Source organism: Staurois parvus, unplaced genomic scaffold (genome assembly GCF_062004578.1).
Source record: "Staurois parvus isolate SC_StPar_1 unplaced genomic scaffold, SC_StPar_1.0 ptg001608l, whole genome shotgun sequence".
NCBI classification, from domain to species: domain Eukaryota; kingdom Metazoa; phylum Chordata; class Amphibia; order Anura; family Ranidae; genus Staurois; species Staurois parvus.
This window is the reverse complement of record NW_028319404.1, coordinates 70,668-93,977: the sequence shown is the minus strand read 5'-3', so window position 1 is coordinate 93,977 and position 23,310 is coordinate 70,668. Positions and strand designations below refer to the sequence as shown.

At 42.2% G+C, this 23,310-nt stretch overlaps 1 protein-coding gene across 1 annotated transcript in view; it reads left to right on the top strand.

Annotated features, from left to right (window-relative positions):
- The window catches only part of LOC149435113 (potassium channel subfamily T member 1-like), a 97,728-nt gene that overhangs the window by 7,678 nt on the left and 66,740 nt on the right, over positions 1-23,310 (top strand). The window contains exons 2-5 of the mRNA XM_089663000.1: positions 492-571; positions 12,509-12,608; positions 17,874-17,930; positions 18,326-18,374. Coding sequence (XP_089519126.1) covers positions 492-571; positions 12,509-12,608; positions 17,874-17,930; positions 18,326-18,374 — 286 coding nt within the window. The remainder of the gene's footprint in view (positions 1-491; positions 572-12,508; positions 12,609-17,873; positions 17,931-18,325; positions 18,375-23,310) is intronic.

The following is a 23,310-nucleotide window of genomic DNA, read 5'->3' as shown; positions in this document are numbered from 1 at the left end:
GGGTGAGAGACCTTCTGCTATAGTTCAATAACACTTACAGGTCTTGTCTCTCTCTCAGCCTATGATTGAGCAGTGAAAGCAGAAGCAAAAGACTATTATGTGTATCTGCCACTCTGATCTCTCCTTCTACCACCATGCTCCTTATAAGTATCTGAGCACTGCAACACAACTGACTGGCTGCCTGTTTATTTTTTCCCTCTCCCAATCTAATCTCTGCTGTATTGTAGAGATTGGAGTCGACTGATACCAAGAAAATTCAGGTTACTTACACTGTTTATATTTTGTAAAAGAAAAGAATACATTTAATGATGTACTGTTGAATACAGAGCTGCATTAATCTGTGTCTTTTATATCTGCCTGGAATTCAGCTTTCATAAATGAATTTGCAAGTCTAATTCACCAATGATTCTTGTTACAGGACAGCTGTATGTTATCTCATGGAACACATGTATGTACACAGCTCCTGACAGCTCCGTTTCTGTGTTTTCCAGGGTACAAGTGGAATTCTACGTCAATGAGAATACCTTCAAAGAGAGACTGAAACTCTTCTTCATCAAAAACCAAAGATCAAGTGAGAGTCTTTCTTTGTTGAGTTAAAAGGGTTGCAACAGCTGTGGTCTCATTAACAAAATACATAAAATAATGGATTTCTAGCCTTCCTATTAATGCTTAGGTATAATGACATGATTAGTTTTCTTTTTAATCAGCACCAGGGACAGCGCTTACAATAAATTGAGAGTGTCCCTTGTGTTGGTGGCAGCTGATTATTCTAAAGGGAGACCGGGGGAGTGGAGGATGGTCCTACAAAAAATTACCAAGTTATTATTCTATTCACATGTATTCATTGATGTTAGCTGCTTTGCAGACTGCCACTTGCAACTATAATAGTTGGATTTAAAGAGGAACTTCAGTCCCATTACTAATGGCCCTGCTCCCTCTTACTAGCACCACCATCTTTATAGTTAGTCTGGCTGAAAAAAGACAAAAGTCCATCCAGTTCAACCATATACAAAAAAAAAAGTTATAATCCTATACCCACAGTCAGGGGCGGACTGACCATTGGTCTGTGGTCAGTAGGGGGCCCCACAAGATGCCCCTGGTACCTTTTTCATAGGCTTTTTTGAGTTTGGGCAAGGACACAGGGGCCCCATGATCCCCTATTGCCCGGGGGCCCCATGAGTTGTCAGTCCACCCCTGCCCACAGTTGAGGAAGGCTTTTAAAGCAAAGCATGATCCTTCCTGATCCCCCAAGAGGCAATTGTATATTCCCTGGATCAACTTTACCTATAAATGTTAGTATCCAGTTATATTCTGTGTATCCAAGACAGAATCCAGGCCTTTTTTAAAGCAATCCACTGAGCTGGCCAGAACCAACTCGATAGAGTCTATTCCACATTTTCACAGCTCTTACTGTGAAGAAACCTTTCCGTGTTTGAAGATTACATTTCTTTTCCTCCTGACATAAAGAGTGACCCCTTGTTCTCTGATGACCTCAGGGTGAATATCTCTACACCGAATTCACTATATGAACCACTGATGTATTTATACATGTTGATCATATCCCCCCTTAATCTCCTCTTCTCAAGAGAGAATAAATTCAGTTCCTCTAACCTTTCCTCATAGCTGATCTCCTCCATGCCTCTTATCAGTTTGGTTGCCCTTCTCTGTAGATGGTCTTTGATGGTCTGATACTTGTGCAGATGTGCTGAAGTCAGCTGCCTGTCCTTTGGGACCTTTGCAGAGCCCTGCTGCAGATCTGTGCATGCGCAGATGCATGTAAGTGAAGCAGTTATGGAGGTAGGGGAAAATATCTGCTTAGAAGTACAGCAGCAAAACGACCTCTCTGTATTTGATCACATATCTGATACACTAACCAGCTCTTCCAGGTGGGGGGGTGCACATGTGCGCCCTCTGCCCCGCCTGTGCTGTGGTTAGTTTCAGCACAAGAGCAGAAGCCGATCAGTGGGTCCCAGCCAATGACTAATGAATGGGACCTGCCAATCGGCGAAGTGTAAGTCAGGACAGAGCTCTGTCATTGTAAACAACACAGAGCTCTGTCCTGACAGTGAGGATGTAAAATCAGCACACAGTAAACACACCAAGCATTGTTTGGCACACAACACAGTTAACTCTTTGATTGCCCCTAGATGTTAATCCACTTCCAGTCATTGCCATTAGTACAGTGTCCATGTATATTATTAGCACTGATCCCTGTCAGTGTCACTAGAGATGTCAGTGTCAGTTCCCAGAAAGTGTCAGTTAGTATCAGATTGCCCACCGTACTATCACAATCTTGCCATTAGTACAGTGTCTGTGTATATTATTAGCACTGATCCATGTCGGTGTCACTAGAGATGTCAGTGTCAGTTCCCAGAAAGTGTCAGTTAGTGTCAGATTGTCCACTGTACTATCACAATCCCTCTATAATTTGCTGATAGCCACCATTACTAGTATAAAAAAAATAAAATAAATAATAATAATAAATAAAAATTTCAGTATATATACCATAGTTTTAGATGTTATAACTTTTATGCAAACCAATTGATATACACTTATTGGAATTTTTTAATCAAAAATACATTTTGTCCTAGATTTATGAAGAAATGTGATTTTTTAAAATGTGTATATTGGATATGTTTCATCAATTTTTTCAAAATTTTTGGTTTTTTTTAATTTATATAACAACAAATAAAAACCCCAGTGGTGATCAAATACCACCAAAAGAAAGCTCTATTTGTGTGAAAAAAATTGTATAAATTTAATTTAGGTACAGCGTTGCACGACCGCACAATTGTCAGTTAATATAGTGCAGTGCTATAATAGCAAAAATAGTCCTGGCCAGGAAGGGGGTAAAATCTTCCAGAGGGCAAGTGGGTATGTTCGGTCTGTTCAGTATGTAAACTGATTCTTCAACATGTGCACAAACCGAACAAAGTCCTTTGCCTCCCCAATCTTGTAATGTCTGCGCACATATGCCGAAGGTCTCTGCCGGGTACTGAAGGCCAGGCAGAGCCCTTCGGCACATCTACACACATATGGATGGGGCGTAACATAATTCTTGCCTCTGCGAGAAAGGGAGAAATGGTGCCTTGAAGCACAAAAAAGTAAAAAAAAAAACAAATATACAAATATTAAGTTGTTGAAGAGGGAAGGGCTGGAACCAGATACAAACAGTTCATTTTTGGGGGCGAAGGTCCCCTTTAGCTATATCAGAACAATGGATGCCTGTGTCAAGCAATGAATATCTCTAGACTGGTTTTATACATTTCTGTAACCATTTGCTCCTGCTTCAAAGTGATTTATGTATTTTGTTCTGGATTAAAAAGCTAAAAGAAGTAATTTTATAGAAGTGATTGAAGCTCTCAGACATTTGGACTTTTTTTCCAGATTAGTGGGGGATTGATCTGTCTCAATGTGGCTGTTGCAGTATTTTGGTCATCTAATCCTTGAAGTGGGATTTATTTTCTATCTTTTGGAAAGTGAGAGGAAATCACCAGTCCTTTGGAATGTGTATTGATTATTAGACATACAGCTTCGTAAAAACAAGGCACTTACTCTTTTCAGCCAATAGCGTTTCCGTTACACTAACGCATTTCAGCCCAAAAAGGCCCCATGAGCTATGATTAAGGCTTGTTGGCCTAATCCATTAGCATACCTGCTTTGTTATTATGGGGCTGTTGTCTATTAAAATCAATACATTTTAGAGCCGACTCATACTGTGTGCAGGATTTCATTTGGAGGATTGTTCTATTCATTATCTGGACAGAAGTTGTTCTGTCTCTTCAATCTAAGCATTGAAAGTGTGATCTCTGTAACTTACAGTTGTGATGAGATAGTAGTAACTCCAATCTTAGTTGAATAACACAGGCAGTGACTCGATCAGATGACACCTGGTAGATCTTGTGAAGTTTGTTCCATAAACTGAGAGAATCTTACAACAATGAACATCGGATAGGTCAAAAGATCATAACGTGATCTGCTTCATGACATGAGGCTGGAAGCTGAAATGCATTACTGGGAAAAGTGGTGGGCTATCTATACAGCAAGAACTAAACCAAAGGAAAGGGAGGAGCAGAGACAAAATACAAAGAACACTTAAAGGCATATGACAGTCATGTGAAACATGGCAGAAGTGATGAGACTGGATGCTAAGCACTAAAAGAAAATTCACAACTCGTTATTCTTATTTAGCAGTTTATCAGTGCTCAAAGTCTGTATTTACCAAAATCTTTGTCCTGGTCCCTGGCCTACATTTGGTTTACCCACCTTCTGGGCATTTCTTGTCAGGGAGCGAGGAACCAGACACACAGGAGGTGCAATTAAAGGTAGGTTTATTATATAAAAACAAGACAGAGTCTATGCAAGTCCAACAGCAACAGCGGATGACTTGGTAGAACAGTAGCCAGGAAGGATGGTCGCCAGAGCTGGGGTCAGGAGCCAGGAAGGATGATCGCCAGAGCCGGGGCCAGAAGCCAGGAAGGGTGGTCGCCAGAGCCGGGGTCAGAAGCCAGGAAAGATGGTCACCAGAACCGGGGTCAGAAGCCAGGAAGGATGGTCGCCAGAGCTGGGGTCAGAAGCCAGGAAGAATGGTCGCCAGAGCCGGGGTCAGAAGCCAGGAAGGGTGGTCGCCAGAGCCGGGGTCAGAAGCCAGGAAAGATGGTCACCAGAGCCGGGGTCAGAAGCCAGGAAGGATGGTCGCCAGAGCTGGGGTCAGAAGCCAGGAAGAATGGTCGCCAGAGCCGGGGTCAGAAGCCAGGAAGGAGTCTTGCCAAATCCGAGTCGGTATTCAGGAAAGCAATGAGAAACTAAACAGGAGCTTGCTGCTGTGTAACAGACAGGACACGAATGCAATGGACAGCTACAAACAGCAGACTTATATGTGATAAGCCGCCACCTCCTGGGGGAGGAGACGCAGAGGGCTGAAAGCATAAAGGATCCCACAATGCTTTGCAGACACCTAAGATGGATGCCAGCACATGGAGCAGCACAAGACCTGAGGAAAGGTAGGACCTTGACAGTTCTGCCCTGATCACACCCACTTTTCAGACAGCCCTGCCCCTAATTATGCAGGAACCACCTACTCATGGACGCTAATCTCTCAGCTGATATCCTTTTTTTAATTACTGCACATGCTCAGTTACTCAAATAAGGATGATGCTTTGATCATGGGATGCAATCTGGGACATAGTATCATCAAGACAAAGGACAGACATGTGGAACAGTCCCAACAAATCTAGATAAGCCTTATTATAGGCTAAGTGTCATTTCAGTCTGTGGCCTCATTCCCTTGCTATCAGCAGGAATAACGTTTCACAGGTTTTCCTGACACCAAGAGAAAAAAGATGATGAGGAGGGAGTTCCAGCACACAACCCGTGATTGACAGCCTCAGCTCTGTCCCTCTAATCTGTGTGAAGGGGGAGTATCTCTTCCCTCCAATCAGGGATCAGAGCTCTCCTCACTGAGCTCTGCAGAGTGTAATTTCAGCTCTCCTCCCCCTGTTTTCTGAAAGCTCAGATAAGGTGTGTAATTTCTGCATGTTCAATGGCTGTAGAGGAGAGAGGGCTGCAGATAAGCTGGTACAACTTATGTAGGAGGATTTGTTTCATCTCTGTGTATCACCTGAGGCTTCACTGGATATTTGTAAGGGTTTACAACCATTTTAAAACAGAACAATTATTTAAGCTTTAGCTTACCTGCTAAAATGAAATAGGAACAGGCACGCTTTAATTAATGAATGGCACTATTTGAATGCTTTTATCAATGGTTAGATCGCTAGTTGCATGGTCGTCGTTGTGATCCAGCGGCTTTGTTACATTTTTATATAGTTAGTCTGGCTGAAAAAAGACAAAAGTCCATCCAGTTCAACCATTAAAAAAAAAAGTTATAATCCTACACCCACAGTTGATCCAGAGGAAGGCAAAAAAAAACAGCAAAGCACAATCCAATTTGCTCTTGCTGGGAAAAAAATTGCTTCCTGATTTTAGGTCACTGAACCGTGAAAAGTATGCAACTCAAGCCTTCTGACTTCACTGGCTACATGCTTGATCTAATCAAAGGAATAGTATCAGAATGACAATAAGGCAGATAAGATTTGGGAGCCGGCCCCTGTACATCTCTCACTACAGGTTTCCCTTCAAACTTTGCAACATAGAAATGTAAAAGCCTGCCGTCAGATTTGCACCAGCTAAGGCATCTTCTGTTTTTAGTTTTATGAGGGCCCTCTGATTCCTCCTGTATTGAAATGTATTGTAACTGTACTATCTGCCCTCATGTAAAGTGCTGCGCAAACTGTTGGTGCTATATAAATCCTGCATAATAATAATAATAATAATAATAACAGCTGGTGGTATTATAGTTCAGTTCTGAAAGGGTTACTGGGATTCTGTGTGTAAATTTCAGAATGGATTTGTAGCTGCCTGCTGCCATCTATTGGTCAGTTGTAATTTAGCAAGGGGCTGCGATGTCCAACCTTAGTATTTCCTGCAAGCTGTGCACTCTCTGCAGGCGGCCTAATTATACATTTTGCGTGTATCAAAGATTTTAGTATACAAGGGCAGCTGTGAGCAACACATTTTCCACTGCACTAATTTTTAAAGGGTCATTCCACCAAAAACAGATATTTCAGCAATTTTTCTAGCATCTCTTGGGAACTCCGGCTGTATCATCTTTGTACTCTTCCATTGGGGGAAGCACCTGCCATGGCTATTACAAGGGGCTCCCACTGTGCCTGTTTGATTTGCAATTTATTTTATAGAGAAGGACATTTAAGTACAGATACAAAGACATTGTTCACACTATGTGTGATGACTGGCATTTTTCTGCAATGAATAAATGCAAGTCGCTGCTATGGCACAAAGAAAACAATTGTTTCTTAAGTGTTCTGTTCACACCATCACATTTTTCTGCTGTGGGTACATGAATGGATGAAGTGTCACTTTATGTACCTCAAATATAGTGAAAAAAAAACAAAATACAAACAAAAAAACCCCATATAAACACATATTGCACTGCCCGGGCAAAACTGACAGCTGCCGGCATGCTACAAGAGTGTTTAGTGTACGCACAGTGCGAATGAGCTGTTAGACAATTTGCCATTCCAACTTCTGGAAACCATTTTAGGAAGGCCCTTTCCTGTTCTAGCAGGCCTGTCTGTGTCCATGAGCACAATGGAAAGTTCATAAAAACATGATTGGCATGTTTGGTGTTGAAGAACTTGAGTGGCCTACACAGAGCCCTGACCACCAACCCATTGGATACCTCTGGGTTGGAAAGACAATTTTGAGATGGTTTTTCTGGTCTAACGTGAGTATCTGATCTCACAAATGCTCTTTTTGGCTGGAGGGGCATACATTTCCATTGATGCGCTCCAAAATCTTGTGAAATGCCTTCCCAGAAGAGTGGAAGCTCTTAGTGCCACAAAAGGAGGGGCCCCTCCATCTTAATGTCCATAATTTATAATGCGATGTCCTACAAGCTCAGGTGTAATGGGGACATGTCCACAATTCTTTCACCATGTAATGTAGATCCACAGTATATACACTCGCTTCCACATCATTGTTCTGGACCAGCAGCCACAGCCAGGAGTGACAGAATTAAGACAGTTGTCACTTCATACCAGAAAGTGCCCAAACTAACATCTTCAGGGTAAAACCATTTATTTGTCACCAAGATAAAGTCCTACTGACCTCTGCGATGCTTCTCCCTGTATCTCCAGCTGGAGCCAACACTGCACAAGCTTGCACAGAAAATGCAAATTTATTATGCCAGCTAGTGTGAACCTAGCCTAAATGACAGTTTCAGATTTCAAATACTGTAAACATTTGCATTAATATGTTAAAGCTTATGTGGGATTTTGATGAGTTGGTTTGGAGCTGCTGTAATGTCCCTTGCCGGGATAATATTCCCTCCTCCCTCAAACCCTTTCTCTGACCCAACCTCCATCTGATTGCCGGATCAAACATAAAAAAATCCCTGTTCCCACAGCCCCCAGTCTTCTCCTCTGCTGTATACTTTCTGCTTGGGTTCTTCTTCGGGTGTCCATGTCCCTACCTGCTTGGTCCTATTGGATGTCCTGCAGCAGAATTCTCTCAGGATCCAAAAGAGGACTGAGGTCGCAACAGGGGGATGTAGGGAATGCAATGTCAGTGTAGCACTACCCCCTTAGGAGATGCTGGATTATTTTTGGGCTCTCTGTTGTTCTGGACCCCTCTCTGAAAGCCCAACCCCCGCTGACACCACAGTACACTCTTAACCGGAATAAATCACCACCAAAAAGTAGACTCCCACACTGATTGGAGTTACCTGGTAAGAAGTTTATAGCAAACCTCAATGTAGCTTGGTTACACAGCATATACAGAATTGTGGGAGCTTTAAACAAGAAAACATCACATATCACAGAGTCTCAGTTAGTGTTTGCAGGCCTGCTTTTTCAGAAACTAACCTAATACCTTTAGCCTGAGGTGGCTTTATAGTCCCCAGTAAGCAGCAAAAACTATCAAATAGGTAGACTAGCTCACTTCGGGCCCTCAGGACCTGATAGCAGGGAGGTAGCCTGAAATAAGAAAAGAGCTCTTTACCCCAAAAACAACCAATGTTATTTTAAATGCAGTGAAGAGTCTTCTGCGCGTGTGATAGGGCCCAGTTGGTGCACAATGGGAGGAATTGTGAATAATGGCTCTCCGAGGAACAATGCAATAAAGAAAAAGAAGAACAGCACTCTCCCTGGAAGCAGCAACTGACTTGTGTGATGCCCCTTGTGGAATTGCTGTCCTGCTACCATCTCTGATGATAAGGCTGTGTTGAGTGTGGTCAAGCAATAGCAGCTGGAGGAACTAGGCCACAACTTATAATAACTATGTGCAATGTCCACAACGGTGTGCAGGAAAATAGCAAAGATGGAGCAAGTGTCAGTGTTCCCTTTCCTTGGTAATGCTTCGGACTCTCTTACCCGAGGGATGGCATCTGGTGAATTCTGACGGTCTTTCTCTCTCCTCTGATAGGGCCTCCACGCACTCTCCATTCCTGCCTGCAGCATTACGTCCAATCAACTGCTGGCAGATTAGCTTTCTAGACAATGCAGCAAGGCCAGCGAGCAGCATACTCTCTTTGCCTTCCTTCTCTTTCCATGGCCTGGTCCGGTCTTTCCGCAGTCAGCGCACTCCTCTCTCCAGATCTCTTCCCTTTCACTTCTTGTCCCGTCTTCCCAGGCTTTTACATATATATGCCTCCACCCACACACCAGCTACTCTGGGAAATGTAGTTCCTAGATTCACTGCTCCTTACTAAATTCCTGCTGTTCAGCATACAAGTTCCATGGGGCTGCTCTACAGAGTGGGAATGCCACTGTTCTGCAGGACACTGCTATCTTGTGTTCATTTTTACATCCTGCATCAAACACTTGAAGCAGGGTGATACATCAGACTCCATTGCACTGCCTCCCACACCCAGAACAGGCAGTGATGAGGGACCTGGAGGGGAACTTAGGTGAGTATGTCTGGTTTCACAAGCTAAGGAGAAAAAAAGCCTATTATGATGAGACTGAGGTTGGTGGGAGGGAGGGATTGGAAATAAAAGATGACAGATTTCAGTTTCTACAAACATTTATGTATTAAGAAAATCACAAAGAAAACATTATTTCTCCTTAACAATCCTGGCTGATGCAACGCCACAGTAAAATCCATTATGGTAATACAGAGCCTTGCAAAGAACAAATTTATTTTGTTTGTTTTTGGTATTTTTACATAATACGCCTTTTCATTCCCCGTCTTTCCTAACCTCCAGTTCAAGGTAATCATGTATCTCACGAATGAATTTGGCGACACTCTGAAAGGCTGTAATAGTGTACAGACAGTGGCGCCGGGGTCGCTTTATTGTCCTCGCTTGTGTTTTCTGCGCGGTTGAAAGATTAGAACCTTCACAAGAAAGAAAGAAACAACATTGCGCTGACCTACTTAACAACAAAGAAAGTGGTCGGAGAACGTCAGGAAGTCTCGGCTGGGGTCACTGCTGGGAATAGTGTACCAACTCTTCTGGCTGTCATGTTTAAATTATTGAAAATTTCGATTTTATGGGAGTGCTGGGTCCATACACATGAACACAAGACTAAAGGAAGAGTTATCATTCAAAGGGATTCTCCAGAAAATAATTCCATTTCTTCTACCACCAATGAGGACTGTTCATGCTACCAACAGCCAAAGCTGAATAATTTCCATGGCTGAATGGCTGTGCTAATATGAACTAGTAATGAGGTGCCACGACGTAGATAGGTATCTACAGTCATTCTCTCTCAGCACGGATGACTCAGATGAGGGATCAGACCTACTACAGCTCTTTGATAGAAGTCAGGGCTGCCATCAGGGGGGACAACCAATAAGCATGTAGGGGCGTCCAGAGGGGCCTGGCCATTCCAAGAGACCCGGGCCCCAACCAGTGGCGGGCTGACCATTTGGCTGGAGGGTTGGGGAGGCTATGTGTACTGCAGATGGAGGGGGGGCATAGAAAGGCAAGAATTGAGAGGAGCGATTTATACAGTGAGGGAGCAGTGTATACAGACAGACTCTTGCCGGCACTAAGTGTCACTGCTGGGGGTTTTTTTTTCATTACTTTATAGCTCCGAGAAGGAGCTGTCATTCGGCACCGCCACTGAAGTAAGCAAAGGGGTGGGGTCACTGGGTAATGTCACTGGGTGACCCCGCCCCTTTGTTTACTTTAGCGGCGGGGTGAATGACAGCTCCTTCTCAGAGCTAGAATGTAAAGTAAAAAAAAGCAGGCAGTGACATTTAGTGCCAGCAAGTGAGGGAGCCTGTCTGTATACACTGCTCCTCTCCTCTCCTGCCCCCTCTTTGCACACACTGCCCCACCCCACCCCCTTCCCCCTACAAAGAGGACCTGTCACTTACATGCTATTGGTCCCCTATGTAATAGCAATGAAATCATACGTTAAAAAAATAAATAAAAACACACATTAAAAGTAAAAAAAAAATTGAGCCTCCCCACCCCCACATTCGCAGACATACATAAAAATATGCAATTGTTGGGGCACCTACGTAAAAAAATGGCAATTGTGTTGCACATGTTACATATCACCACACACGCCAGTATGAGATCAGTCATTTTAGCACCAGAGCTTATAGGTAACACTAAACTGATGATCTTTAGGGGCTTTTAAAGCATCACCTATGGAAAATATAAAAATAGAAGGTATTGACGTTTTGGGTTTTTTTGCTGTTTCACGGGTGCACACACTTTTAATGTTTGACATGTTGGGTATCTATTTATTCTGTGCAACGTTATCTTTTATACTTTACCAAAATATTGGGTAAATTATTGTGTTTGTGTGCCCGAAAATTAACTTTAGTGTATTTTTTTCTGAAATCTTGCATTTTATAAACCATTGCACTAATATCAAGTGACATAAAAAATTGGAACTACCACACATTTCATCCCTACGGTGTCTGCTTTCAGAAAATATATAATGTTTGGGGGTTTAGGTAATCGTCAGGCCTAAAATTAGTTTTTAATCATGTAAACCAAAAATATTAAAATATGTGAAAAAGTGGCTCTAGGACCTATGAGAGGACTGGTTTCGATAGGTACCTACTCCCCCCCCCCCCCCCAAAGAAAAAAAAAAGTGCGAAATTACAGTATCATCATCTGCATACAGAAAGAAAAAGGATAATGTAAATCAAACATTGTGTTTCTAGTATCTTTTTAATTTTTCATGAATAGTTTATTGCCTGAATCAGTCAATATGATGTGATCAATCTGAGCTGTATACACATTATATCCTAATTGTTTTCCAATGGCTTTTCTGCTGAAACAAGTTATCATGAAGGCAGACAGGAGCCTAAGCTATCCACATATTGGCTTTACCCAACTGCTGATGATGCATGGCCCGCTGTACACTGGAGCTGAGTCTGACAATCTATGTGGTCATTCATTTATTAAAGTTCGTAGCTGTCACATGTCTTGGTACAGTGACAGGATTCTCCTCCAAAGTAAAGAGCAGCGGCATATTTACCACAAGGCAAACCAGGCATTTGCCTAGGGTGGCAATTTTTGGGGGGGCAGCGCCACCCCCCAGAAGAAGGAACCTGCTGAGAAGGGGCGGACTGACCTATTAAAGGCTCCTGGGAGGACATTGCAGTATAGAGTAAGGGGTCCAGTCCTGGGAGGAGAGAGAAAGACTGGCAGGGGCCAAGAGAGCCTGGGGAGGAGGACACTTCCAGAACCGGCAAGGGAACTAATGGCAGGGGTAGGCATCGGTTCAGCAGACATAGAGTGGACAGTGGCTGGGCCGGGGGGGGGGGGGGTGTTTGGTGGAGAATAGCGGTGGCGGGGGGCTCGAGGGGGGATGGTGTCGATGGAGAGTGGCGAGGCCAGGGGGGAGGGAATTTTAGCTTTGCCTGGGGCAGCACAACAACTAAACATGCCACTGGTAAGGAGATGTACTGAAAATTGTTCTCATAGAATGACAGGGTGACAGTCTGTTTCTTTATTATCTTCCAGGCCTTAGAATCCGTCTTTTCAACTTTTCCCTCAAACTCCTGTCCTGTCTTCTGTACATTGTGCGAGTATTACTGGATGACCCAACACAAGGAATCGGCTGGTAAGTCACTGGATTACTGATCTCTATCCAAATCTATATTCTGCAGAATGAAACCCGCTAATTTTCTATCTTCTCTAGATATAAATTGTATTTCACGGCAGTGGTGTCACTGCTTTCCAGAAGTGATGTCACCATTCTCTAGATCAGGAGTCTTCAAACTTTCTAAACAAATGGCCAGCTTACTCTCCTACAGACTTTAGGGGGGCCAGACTGTGGCCGGCGAGAGTAGAAAACATCCTGGAGTCAGTGGGAGTGAACAATGCCCTATTTTTTGTATTCAAGGAATAGTGTCCTATCATTGGTTTCAGTGGGAGGAATAGTGCCCATTGTTCGTGTCACTGTGAGGAATAGTGCCCCATTGTTGGTGTCAGTAGGAGGAATAGTACCCCATCATTGGTGTCAGTGGGGAAAATAGTGCCCCATTGTTGGTGTGAGTGGGAGGAATAGTGTCCCTTCGTTGGTGTGAGTGGGAGGAATAGTGTCCCATCATTGGCGTCAGTGGTAGGAATAGTGCCTCTTCATTGGTGTGAGTGGGGGAAATAGTGTCCCATCGTTGGTGTGAGTGGGAGGAATAGTGTCTCATCGTTGGTGTGAGTGGAAGGAATAGTGTCCCATCATTGGTGTCAGTGGGAGGAATAGTGCCTCATTGTTGTTGTCAGTGGGAGGAATAGTGCCCCATTGTTGGTGTGAGTGGAAGGAATAGTGCCCCATTGTTGGTGTGAGTGGGAGGAATAGTGTCCCATCATTGGTGTCAGTGGGAGGAATAGTGTCCCATCATTGGTGTCAGTGGGAGGAATAGTGTCTCATCATTTGTGTCATTGGGAGGAATAGTGCCCCTTCATTGGTGTCAGTAGGAGCAGTAGTGCCCCATTGTTGCTGTCAGTGGGTGGAATAGTGTCCTATCATTTATGTCAGTGAGAGGAATTATGTCCCATTGTTAATGCCAGTGGGAGGAAAATTTCCCCAAGCAAAGAGTCACACCTAGCCCCCGGGCCACAGCTTGGAGACAACTGCTCTAGATATAACTTATAATTTACAGGGGTGAGGTCACCACTCTATAGATATAGAATATATTTCAGAGGAGCTCTATCACTGCTCTACAGATATAAATGTTATTTCACAGGAGCAACATCAATGCTTTTTAGATATAAATTATATTTCATGGAAGTGATTTCACTACTTTATATCTATAAATTGTATTTCACAGGTGTGACATCACTACTTTATAAATATAAATTATATTTTACGGGAGTTGTGTCACTGCTCCCCAAATGTGAATTCTATTTCACAGGAGTGGTATCACTGATCTCTAGATACTGTATAATATATATTACATTTGACAAGTGTCGCATCAATTCTTTACAGATAAAAAATTACATTTTACAGGAGTGATGTCACAGTCCTCTGTATATAAATGACCTTTCACAGGAGTGATGTCACAGTCCTCTGTATATAAATGACCTTTCACAGGAGTGATGTCACAGTCCTCTGTATATAAATGATCTTTCACAGGAGTGATGTCACAGTCCTCTGTTTATAAATGACCTTTCACAGGAGTGATGTCACAGTCCTCTGTATATAAATGATCTTTCACAGGAGTGATGTCACAGTCCTCTGTATATAAATGATCTTTCACAGGAGTGATGTCACAGTCATCTGTATATAAATGATCTTTCACAGGAGTGATGTCACAGTCCTCTGTATATAAATGATCTTTCACAGGAGTGACATCAATTTTTACAGATATAAATGATATGGCACTGCTATCTGGACATTCTTATTTTACAGATATGTCATTTCTTAGGACCAAGAACACCAACCTGCCATTTCACCATCACTATGATTAGATTTACCTCTTTCCAAATTCAACTTAATGGAGAACTCTAAGCAATCAACTAAATACACAGCTTAAATATACTGTACTTTATATCTGTGAACAGTCTCACCTGCAAAAATATTTTTAATTCTGTTCATCCAATGATTTACATTCCCCACCACATTGAATGATCATAATATTAGTTGACACCACCATCCTCCATCCACTATTTTAGCTCTGTCTCACCTTGTGTGGCAAATTCCCCTCCAGCACCCAGTGTTTGAAACATGTCAGTTTGGCAACTTTGTACAATGCAATAAAGCATGGCTGGCTCAGAGTGCAGAACCTCGCACTGAAAGCCTGATATGTGGCTTGCAGAGGTTTTAGCAGTTATACTATTTTCAGATACATTTCACTATTTGAAAAGTACCTCTTCCAGGACTAATGAGTCCAGGTTACATTTCCTACACATCTTCTTAATATTTCAGAGTTGATGTTCCTAATGAAAATGTATTTGCAAGATATTTTCTATATAGTTATACCATTTACATAATTTATTCTAATCTTCCTATATCACCCACTAACTAGATAACATGAGGATTTACACAGTGCATGCCTCTGAATATCTGATTCCTCATCAACTCTCCCTGGGTGGCAGAAATTACTGGCACCCAGAATAGACCAGAAATTTGTTTTGGAATACATTAGAATTAATGATTTTTTGAGAGGATCTTTGACAAATAAAATAAATCATAACATGAATACATATAGGCGTTTTACAATATCTCGTTATTGGTGTGTCTGTATGTGGATAGGACTCATAAGATATTAAATCAACTTATACTCAGTCAGACAAGTTGAATATCAGATATCAGGAGGAACAGAGTTTTTAACAGCAGATAGTTCACGATAAGAAAGCTGGATAGAGGAATCCTCCGGCAGTGCAGTGGATTTTAGGAAAGAGTTAAGCTGTTCATATATTATACAATCTGATTGTACAATCTTCTTTAGATCTACCAACAACTATGCAATGTAAGGGCCTGTACATTTTTATACAAAGTATTTCAGGAGAGAAGAATTAGATCGTGGAAGGAGCGGAGTCCTTCAGCAGTACAGAGAGTTTCAAGAGAGGAGAGTTAGATATTAGAAGGAGCAGAGTCCTCAGGCAGTAAAGAATATTTGGTAACAAGAGGTAAATAGTGGAAGGATCAGAGTCCTCCACCAGTACAGAGTATTTCAGAAGAGAAGATTTAGATAGTGGAAGGAACAGAGTCAACCATCAGTACAGAGTGTTTCAGAAGAGAAGATTTAGATAGTGGAAGGAACAGAGTACTCCATCAGTACAGAGTGTTTCAAAACAGAAGAGTTAGCTAGTGGAAGGAGCAGAGTCCTCCACCAGTACAGAGTGTTTCAGAAGAGAAGAGTTAGATTGTGGAAGGAACAGAGTCCTCCATCAGTGCAGAGTGTTTCAGAAGAGAAATGTTAGATTGTGGAAGGAGCAGAGTCCTCCACCAGTACAGAGTGTTTCAGAAGAGAAGAGTTAGATAGTGGAAGGAACAGAGTCCTCCATCAGTACAGAGTGTTTCAGAAGAGAAGAGTTAGCTAGTGGAAGGAGCAGAGTCCTCCATCAGTACAGAGTTGTTCAGAAGAGAAGAGTTAGATAGTGGAAGGAACAGAGTCCTCCATCAGTACACAGTGTTTCAGAAGACAAGAGTTAGATAGTGGAAAGAGCAGAGTCCTCCATCAGTACAGAGTGTTTCAGAAGAGAAATGTTAGATTGTGGAAGGAGCAGAGTCCTCCATCAGTACAGAGTGTTTCAGAAGAGAAGACGTATATATTGGAAGGAGCAGAGTCCTCCATCAGTACAGAGTGTTTCCGAAGACAAGAGTTAGATAGTGGAAGGAGCAGAGTCCTCCATCAGTACAGAGTGTTTCAGAAGAGAAGAGTTAGATAGTGGAAGGAGCAGAGTCCTCCATCAGTTCAGAGTATTTCAGAAGAGAAGAGTTAGCTAGTGGAAGGAGCAGAGTCCTCCATCAGTACAAAGTATTTCAGAAGACAAGAATTTGAACTGATGGAGGACTTTGCTCCTTCCACCATCTAATTCTTGTCTTCTGAAATACTCTGTACTGATGGAGGACTCTGCTCCTTCCACTATCTAACTCTTCTGTTTTGAAACATTGTACTGGTGAAGGACTCTGCTCCTTCCACTATCTAACTCTTCTCTTCTGAAATACTCTGAACTGATGGAGGACTTTGCTCCTTCCACCATCTGAGTATTTCAGAAGAGAAGAGTTAGATAGTGGAAGAAGCAGAGTCCTCCATCAGTACAGAGTATTTCAGAAGACAAGAATTAGATGGTGGAAGGAGCAGAGTCCTCCATCAGTACAGAGTGTTTCAGAAGAGAAGACGTATATAGTGGAAGGAGCAGAGTCCTCCATCAGTACAGAGCATTTCCGGAGAGGAGAGTTTGATAGTGGAAAAAGCCGCTTTCCCATTAGCACATAGTATTTTAGCAGAGTAGAATTAAACAGAGAAATAATTAAGTCCTTCAGCAGTACAGGTTAGTTGAGTAGGGGAAAGAATACGATAAAGGAAAGAACAGCATCCTCCAGCAGTACAGAGTGTTTTAGGAGAGGAGAATTAGATATTGGAAGGAGCAGAGTCATGAGCAGTGAAGAGTATTTCAAAAGAGAAGAATTAGATGCTGGAAGGAGCAGAGTCCTCCAGCAGTACTGAGTGTTTAAGGAGAGGAGAGTTAGATATTGGAAGGAGCAGAGTTTTCAAGCAGTGCAGAGAATTTCGGAGAAAATTAGATTGTGGAAAGAGCAGAGTCCTCCAGCAGTGCAGAGTGTTTCAGAAGAGAAGAGTTAAATAGTAGAAGGAGCAGAGTCCTCCAGCAGCACAGAGTATTTCAGTAGAGGAGAGTTTGATAGTGAAAAAAGCAGCTTTCCCGTCAGCACAAAGTATTTTAGCAGGGTAGAATAACTAGAGGAAGTATCAAGTCCTTCAGCAGCACAGAGTATTTAGGAGTAGGTGGAAGAATAAGATAAAGGAAAGAACAGCATCCTCCAGCAATACCGATTATTTCAGGAGAAGAGAGCTGGATATTGGAAGGAAAAGAGTCCTCCAGCATTGTGTAAGGATGCACAGGGGGGTACACATGGAAAGCTGTGCTCAGTTCTGATGATCTATTTATGCCATTATGTCTCCACTCTCTGCAGTCTACATAATTGTAAGTTACACTTCAGTGCAGGAAAGCCGCTGGATGCAATATAGGAGATTATTAACAAGGAGGGGATGTAAAAACGTTCTCATTGAAGCATGCAATCTTATTCGAGGGAGGAGTGTTGTCAGAGAGTACAGAAAGGAGAACAAATTCATTTTGCATTGGAAGATTGTAATCAACTTCCTCTATCTTTTATTTCACCTTTTTTTCTCATTTTTTACAGCTGGAGTTGCGACAAGCAGAATTATACAACCAAAGGGTATCCAAATGGTATCAACTGGTGAGTGTAAAGTAGGCTTCACAGACACGTCAGCTGTGGCTGAGAATTAGTAATATTGATCAGATGCCGAAAGACCTTTAAGGAAATCTGGCAAGGTTTATATATGGAGGTGGCCATGTCTAGCTTAATTTCGAAGGATGAAGATTACAGGGTGGTCATTTGCATTGTTCCTCACTACTTTGTGAAATGTGCTGCACATGAAAGCACAGGATACATGAAGTACATATATCTGTTCCTAGCTAGTTACTTACCACATAAAGAAGGAATTATGACAGCCCCAAAAATGTTTCCTTTAAAAGCAAGCCAGGCATGGGGGCTCCATATTTGTATTATGACGTTGCCTGTAATATTTCCCTATTAATGGTCATCTATTAATGTCTTATGTTTTCTAACAGGGATCCAATAATTTGGGTGGACCGTCAGCCACCACTCTGGGCCATCCAAGTAAGTGGGGTCCGTTCTATCGGGATAAGATCACAGAGAAATGTGACAACTGTTCTGTGGTGTGTTGCATGTTGGATTTCATTTGTTGTACATTTTATAAACATGGAGAATGATCAAGATGTATCTAAACCCAATTTGTTTTAGTCCAGGATAGAGTAGGGAAGGGTTAAATCCCTCTTCTTCCAGAGCTGCTTTTGCATTCTTTGTACAAATCTTAAGTAATCATTCTAGGCCTTAAGTTCAGTTAAAACCCCAAAGAGAATATAATTTCTGAAAGCCCCCACCTCACATAATACCACCATGCCCAGGGCAGCCGCACCCAGGGCTGCTGTTAGAAACCACGGGGCCCCATATTGTCAACCTGACAGGGCCCCCTCCAAAAAAGAACAGTTTACAAAGCTTCAGTTCTGAATGAACACAGTGCGTAATTGGTACCAATCACTCATTGTGTTCATTCAGGAAAGAAAGGGTCTGGTAAATGTGACATATTTACCAGACCCATCCCCCATTCTCCATTCTGAAGGATCCTATTGTGTGCTTGCAGTTGCTAGTGGTGAGGAGAGGAGGGAAGCTGGCAGCACTGCGTGGGTCGGGGGCACACAAGGGGGCCTAAGCAGCAGAGGGGAACATATAGTGCACAGGGAGGGTGATGGGTGCAGCAATTACTGAAACTGATCCCCTGTATGACTATCTCTGCAGCAGCTGGGAGAGGAGAAGGACCCAGCTTTCAGCTGCTGCAGGAAGAGCCATACAGGGGATCGGTTCCAGTAATTCATGCTGATCATCTTCCCTGCACACATCCAATTATCCCAGTTGCCTGGGCCCCCCTGTTAGCCTGGGCCCTGTACAGGAGGACTGGTGGTACCCCCTTATCCACGGCACCTTTTGCCCACCCCTTGTTTTGGCCCTGCCCAAGAGCTATTGCTCTCACACCAGAATGCGCAGTGATATGTAACATGTGCAGTGCAATTGAGGTGTTTGTATGTGGTGCCCCCAATGTTTGTGTTTATGCATGCATGTGTGTGTACATGGGAAGAGGGCCTTATACTTTTTTGGGTGGGTTTTTTAAGTGTTTGGGTGTACTTTTAATTTTTAACTTTTTTTTTATTAACTGTATTGCTATCACAGGGGGGCAGTAGCCCCCTATGTGCTAACAAATACTGTATAATGTGACAGGTTCTTGTTTAATGAGACATCAGGGGTCTATTATAGCACAGGATATATGTGGGACGATTTAGGGGTGTTTATTCTTTGGTGTACAGCTGCTGGATCACTTCCATTTGACAGATGACAGTTGCCTTGTCAATTTTACACTCATTCCTGTAGCCATTGGGGGGGTAGGTAAACCCCTCCCCCTTTGCTTCTTCCACCCACTGCTGGTAGAAAAAGGGTTAAACCTTTGTCAAATTGTTATGTTTGTGTCCTCTCTGGGGGGGTATTCAAATTCTACATTGACATTGGAACAGAAGTTGGTTAAGAATCCAAAATTTACAGTTGTCACTGGAACAGGAACAAAGGGCAAATGTTCCAGTGGGGACACCAGTTCTAAGAGAGGATTTCCCTTTACCTCTTACTTCCTTTTGCGTATCTGGGACAAAGAATTAATTATTAAAATGACACAGACAATCCTGGCAGGGATATTAACCATTTCCTACACTATCTAAAACTTAGAAAATGTTTAAGCTCAACCAAGCAGCTCAACTGCCGGATCTCAAAGGCCAGCAAGTCCAGAGAGTGGGTGTCCTGGCTGTACACAAATTCTCTGAACCATGCTGAAAAGGGTGAAGATGGGGGTGCTGGGTTTGTGCAGAATAATGTTAATTGCCGACATGATGTTTGACTAAAGAACAGCATAATGTCTCAGTACATTGCTGAATTTGCTGCAAAATAGATGAGTGCTGGCTTGTCAAAATATGGTGAAAAGAAGACAGAAAACAAATTTACCAATACGTAAAACTGCGAGGAAATTGTCCGTAAATGAAAAATGAAAGGCACTAAATAAGTAAATAACAGGAGTGCTATTTAAATTAATATAATACAGTGTATTCATTTATAATACATACATGCTGTATATTACATGGCTTGACTCTGTGCTCACATGTGCCTCTGGCGCCCCCTTCAGGTAGAAGGAGAAATGTGAAATGTAACCTGTATTCTGAAGACTTGTTATCCCCTTAATGCTACCGGGAAACAATTTCATATGTACATCCGATACTTTTTTTCTTTTTGTTTCCTTGCAATGCCTTTTTATGAGCCTATTTATAATCTATAACATGTACTGTCATTATTAGCTATTCCTTTGCGTCCACCCCAGGTGATCTCACTTCAGTGCCTCATTAAAAAATACACCTGGCCATGCACTAAAAGAATTTTGCATGAAAATTTTAAAAACATTAATTCGATTTTTTGCATGAAAATTTTAATACATTAATTCGATTTTTTTTCATTGTTAGTGGGGTCAAATCAACATATTTTTTCAAACACAGTGACAAGAAAATTTGAAGGAATAGGATTGGAAATTTTTTCCTGAATGAACTAATTTCTAACAGTGAATGTGGTTTTCATTTGGGAAATTACAATCCAAAATCAAACAGTAAAAGGAAATTAAATTTTTAAGTACTTTCGAACAACGTTCATCAATTCATTGAACATACTGAAAATTTAGTACGAGTGTTCAGAAGAACGTTCGTTGGGAAATCTAGTAATCCATGGCCAGCCTAAGGCAATTTAATAGGCTATTGTAAAGCGCTAAGCAAACTGTTGGCGCTATATAAATCCTGTATAATAATAATAATAATAATAGGCTGAATACTTTGGCCCTAGATAGTCTGTTGAGTTGTGCTGGTGATATTAATGTTAGTTCCTCTGGTGCAAAGGTGATGTAAATGGTGCAGCATTTTCTGTATAGCATTGTGGAAAATGTAACCCATTGATGCCAATCGCACGCAAATATGCGGCCTCTCGGCATCTGGGCCTTGACGCTGACAGGCCGCATATTTGCATGCAATTAAAAAATACATATGTGCTGAGAGTGCATGCCCTGTGCGTTCCCAGCACATATGTCCGCTACTCCCGGAAAGGTCCTGATCTCCCCTTTTGATCGAGGCCTTTTCCAATCATGTGACTGCCGTGACAGCGAATCACGGTGGTCACATGACCCTAAACCCCCACCCCGACCCCCGGCTTCTGAAACTCTTAAAGGGCCAGGAGGTGCCGGCGCCAAGAGGTTAATGTGAAATCATAATAGTGTGTATACATTTTTGTTCATTTAAAATCTTGCAACATAATAAAAAAATATTTACATATATACAAAAAAATAAAATAAAAATGTGTGTGTGTGTATATATATATATATATATATATATATATATTTATATATACACACATACACACACACACACATATACAGGGAAGGAAATATGTATTTGATCCCCTGCTGATTTTGAATGTTTGCCCACTCACAAAGAAATGATCAGTCTAAAAATCAAATGGTAGGTGTATTGTAACACTGAGAGACAGAATAGCAAAAAAAATTCAAAAGAAATGCATGTCTAACAAATTATGCACTGATTTGCATGTTCATGAGGGAAATAAGTATTTGATCCCCTTCACAAACCATGACTTAGTACTTGGTGGCAAATCCTTTGTAAGGTTTGGTGGCTGACGTTTGGCAACTCGAACTTTCAGCTCCCTCCACAGATTTTCAATCAGATTATCGTTTGGAGACTGGCTAGGCCACTCCAGGACCTTAATGTGCTTCTTCTTGAGCCACTCTTTTGTTGCCTTGGCTTTGTGTTTTGGGTCATTGTCATGCTGGAACACCCATCCACGACCCATTTTCAATGCCCTGGGTTCAATGAGAAGGTTCTCACCCGAGATTTGACGGTACATTGCCCCGTCCATTGTCCCTTTGATGCGGTGCAGTTGGCCTGTCCCCTTAGTAGAAAAACACCCCCAAAGCAGAATGTTTCCACCACCATGTTTGAGAGTTGGGATGGTGTTCTTGGGGTCATAAGAAGCCATCCTCCTCCTACAAACACGGCGCGTTGAGTTGATGCCAAAGAGCTTGATTTTGGTCTCATCTGACCACAACACTTTCAACCAGTCCTCCTCTGCATCATTCAGATGTTCAGTGGCAAACTTCAGATGGGCCTGGACATGTGCTTTGTTGAGCAGAGGGACCTTTCGGGCACTGCAGGATTTCAATCCTTGTCGGTGTAGTGTGTTACCAATTGTTTGCTTGGTGACTGTGGTCCCAGCTGCCTGGAGAACATTGACAAGATCCTCACGTGTAGTTCTGGGATGATTCCTCACTGTTCTCATGATCATTGACACTCCACGAGGGGAGATTTTGCATGGTGCACCAGACCTAGGGAGGCTGACAGTTGTTTTGTGTTTCTTCCATTTGTGAATGATTGCACCAACTGTTGTCACCTTCTCACCAAGCTGCTTGGCGATAGTTTGATAGCCCAGTCCAGCCTTGTGTAGGTCTACAATCTTGTCCCTGACATCCTTGGGCAGCTCTTTGGTCTTTGCCATGGTGGAGAGTTTGGAATCTGATTGTTTGATTGCTCCTGTGGACAGGTGTCTTTTATACAGGTAACAAAATGAGATTAGCAGCACTCCCTTTAAGAGACTAAAATTTAAAAAAAAATTTGGTCGCCAGAAATCCTGCTAAATGATAGGGGGATCAAACACTTATTTCCCTCATGAACATGCAAATCAGTGCATAATTTGTTAGACATGCATTTCTTTTAAATTTTTTGTTGCTATTCTGTTTCTCAGTGTTACAATACACCTACCATTCGATTTTTAGACTGATCATTTCTTTGTGAGTGGCAACACATTCAAAATCAGCTGGGGATCAAATACTTATTTCCTTCACTGTAAATAGAACTATACACAAAGAAACATAATTTTATTGTCTGAAAACTAC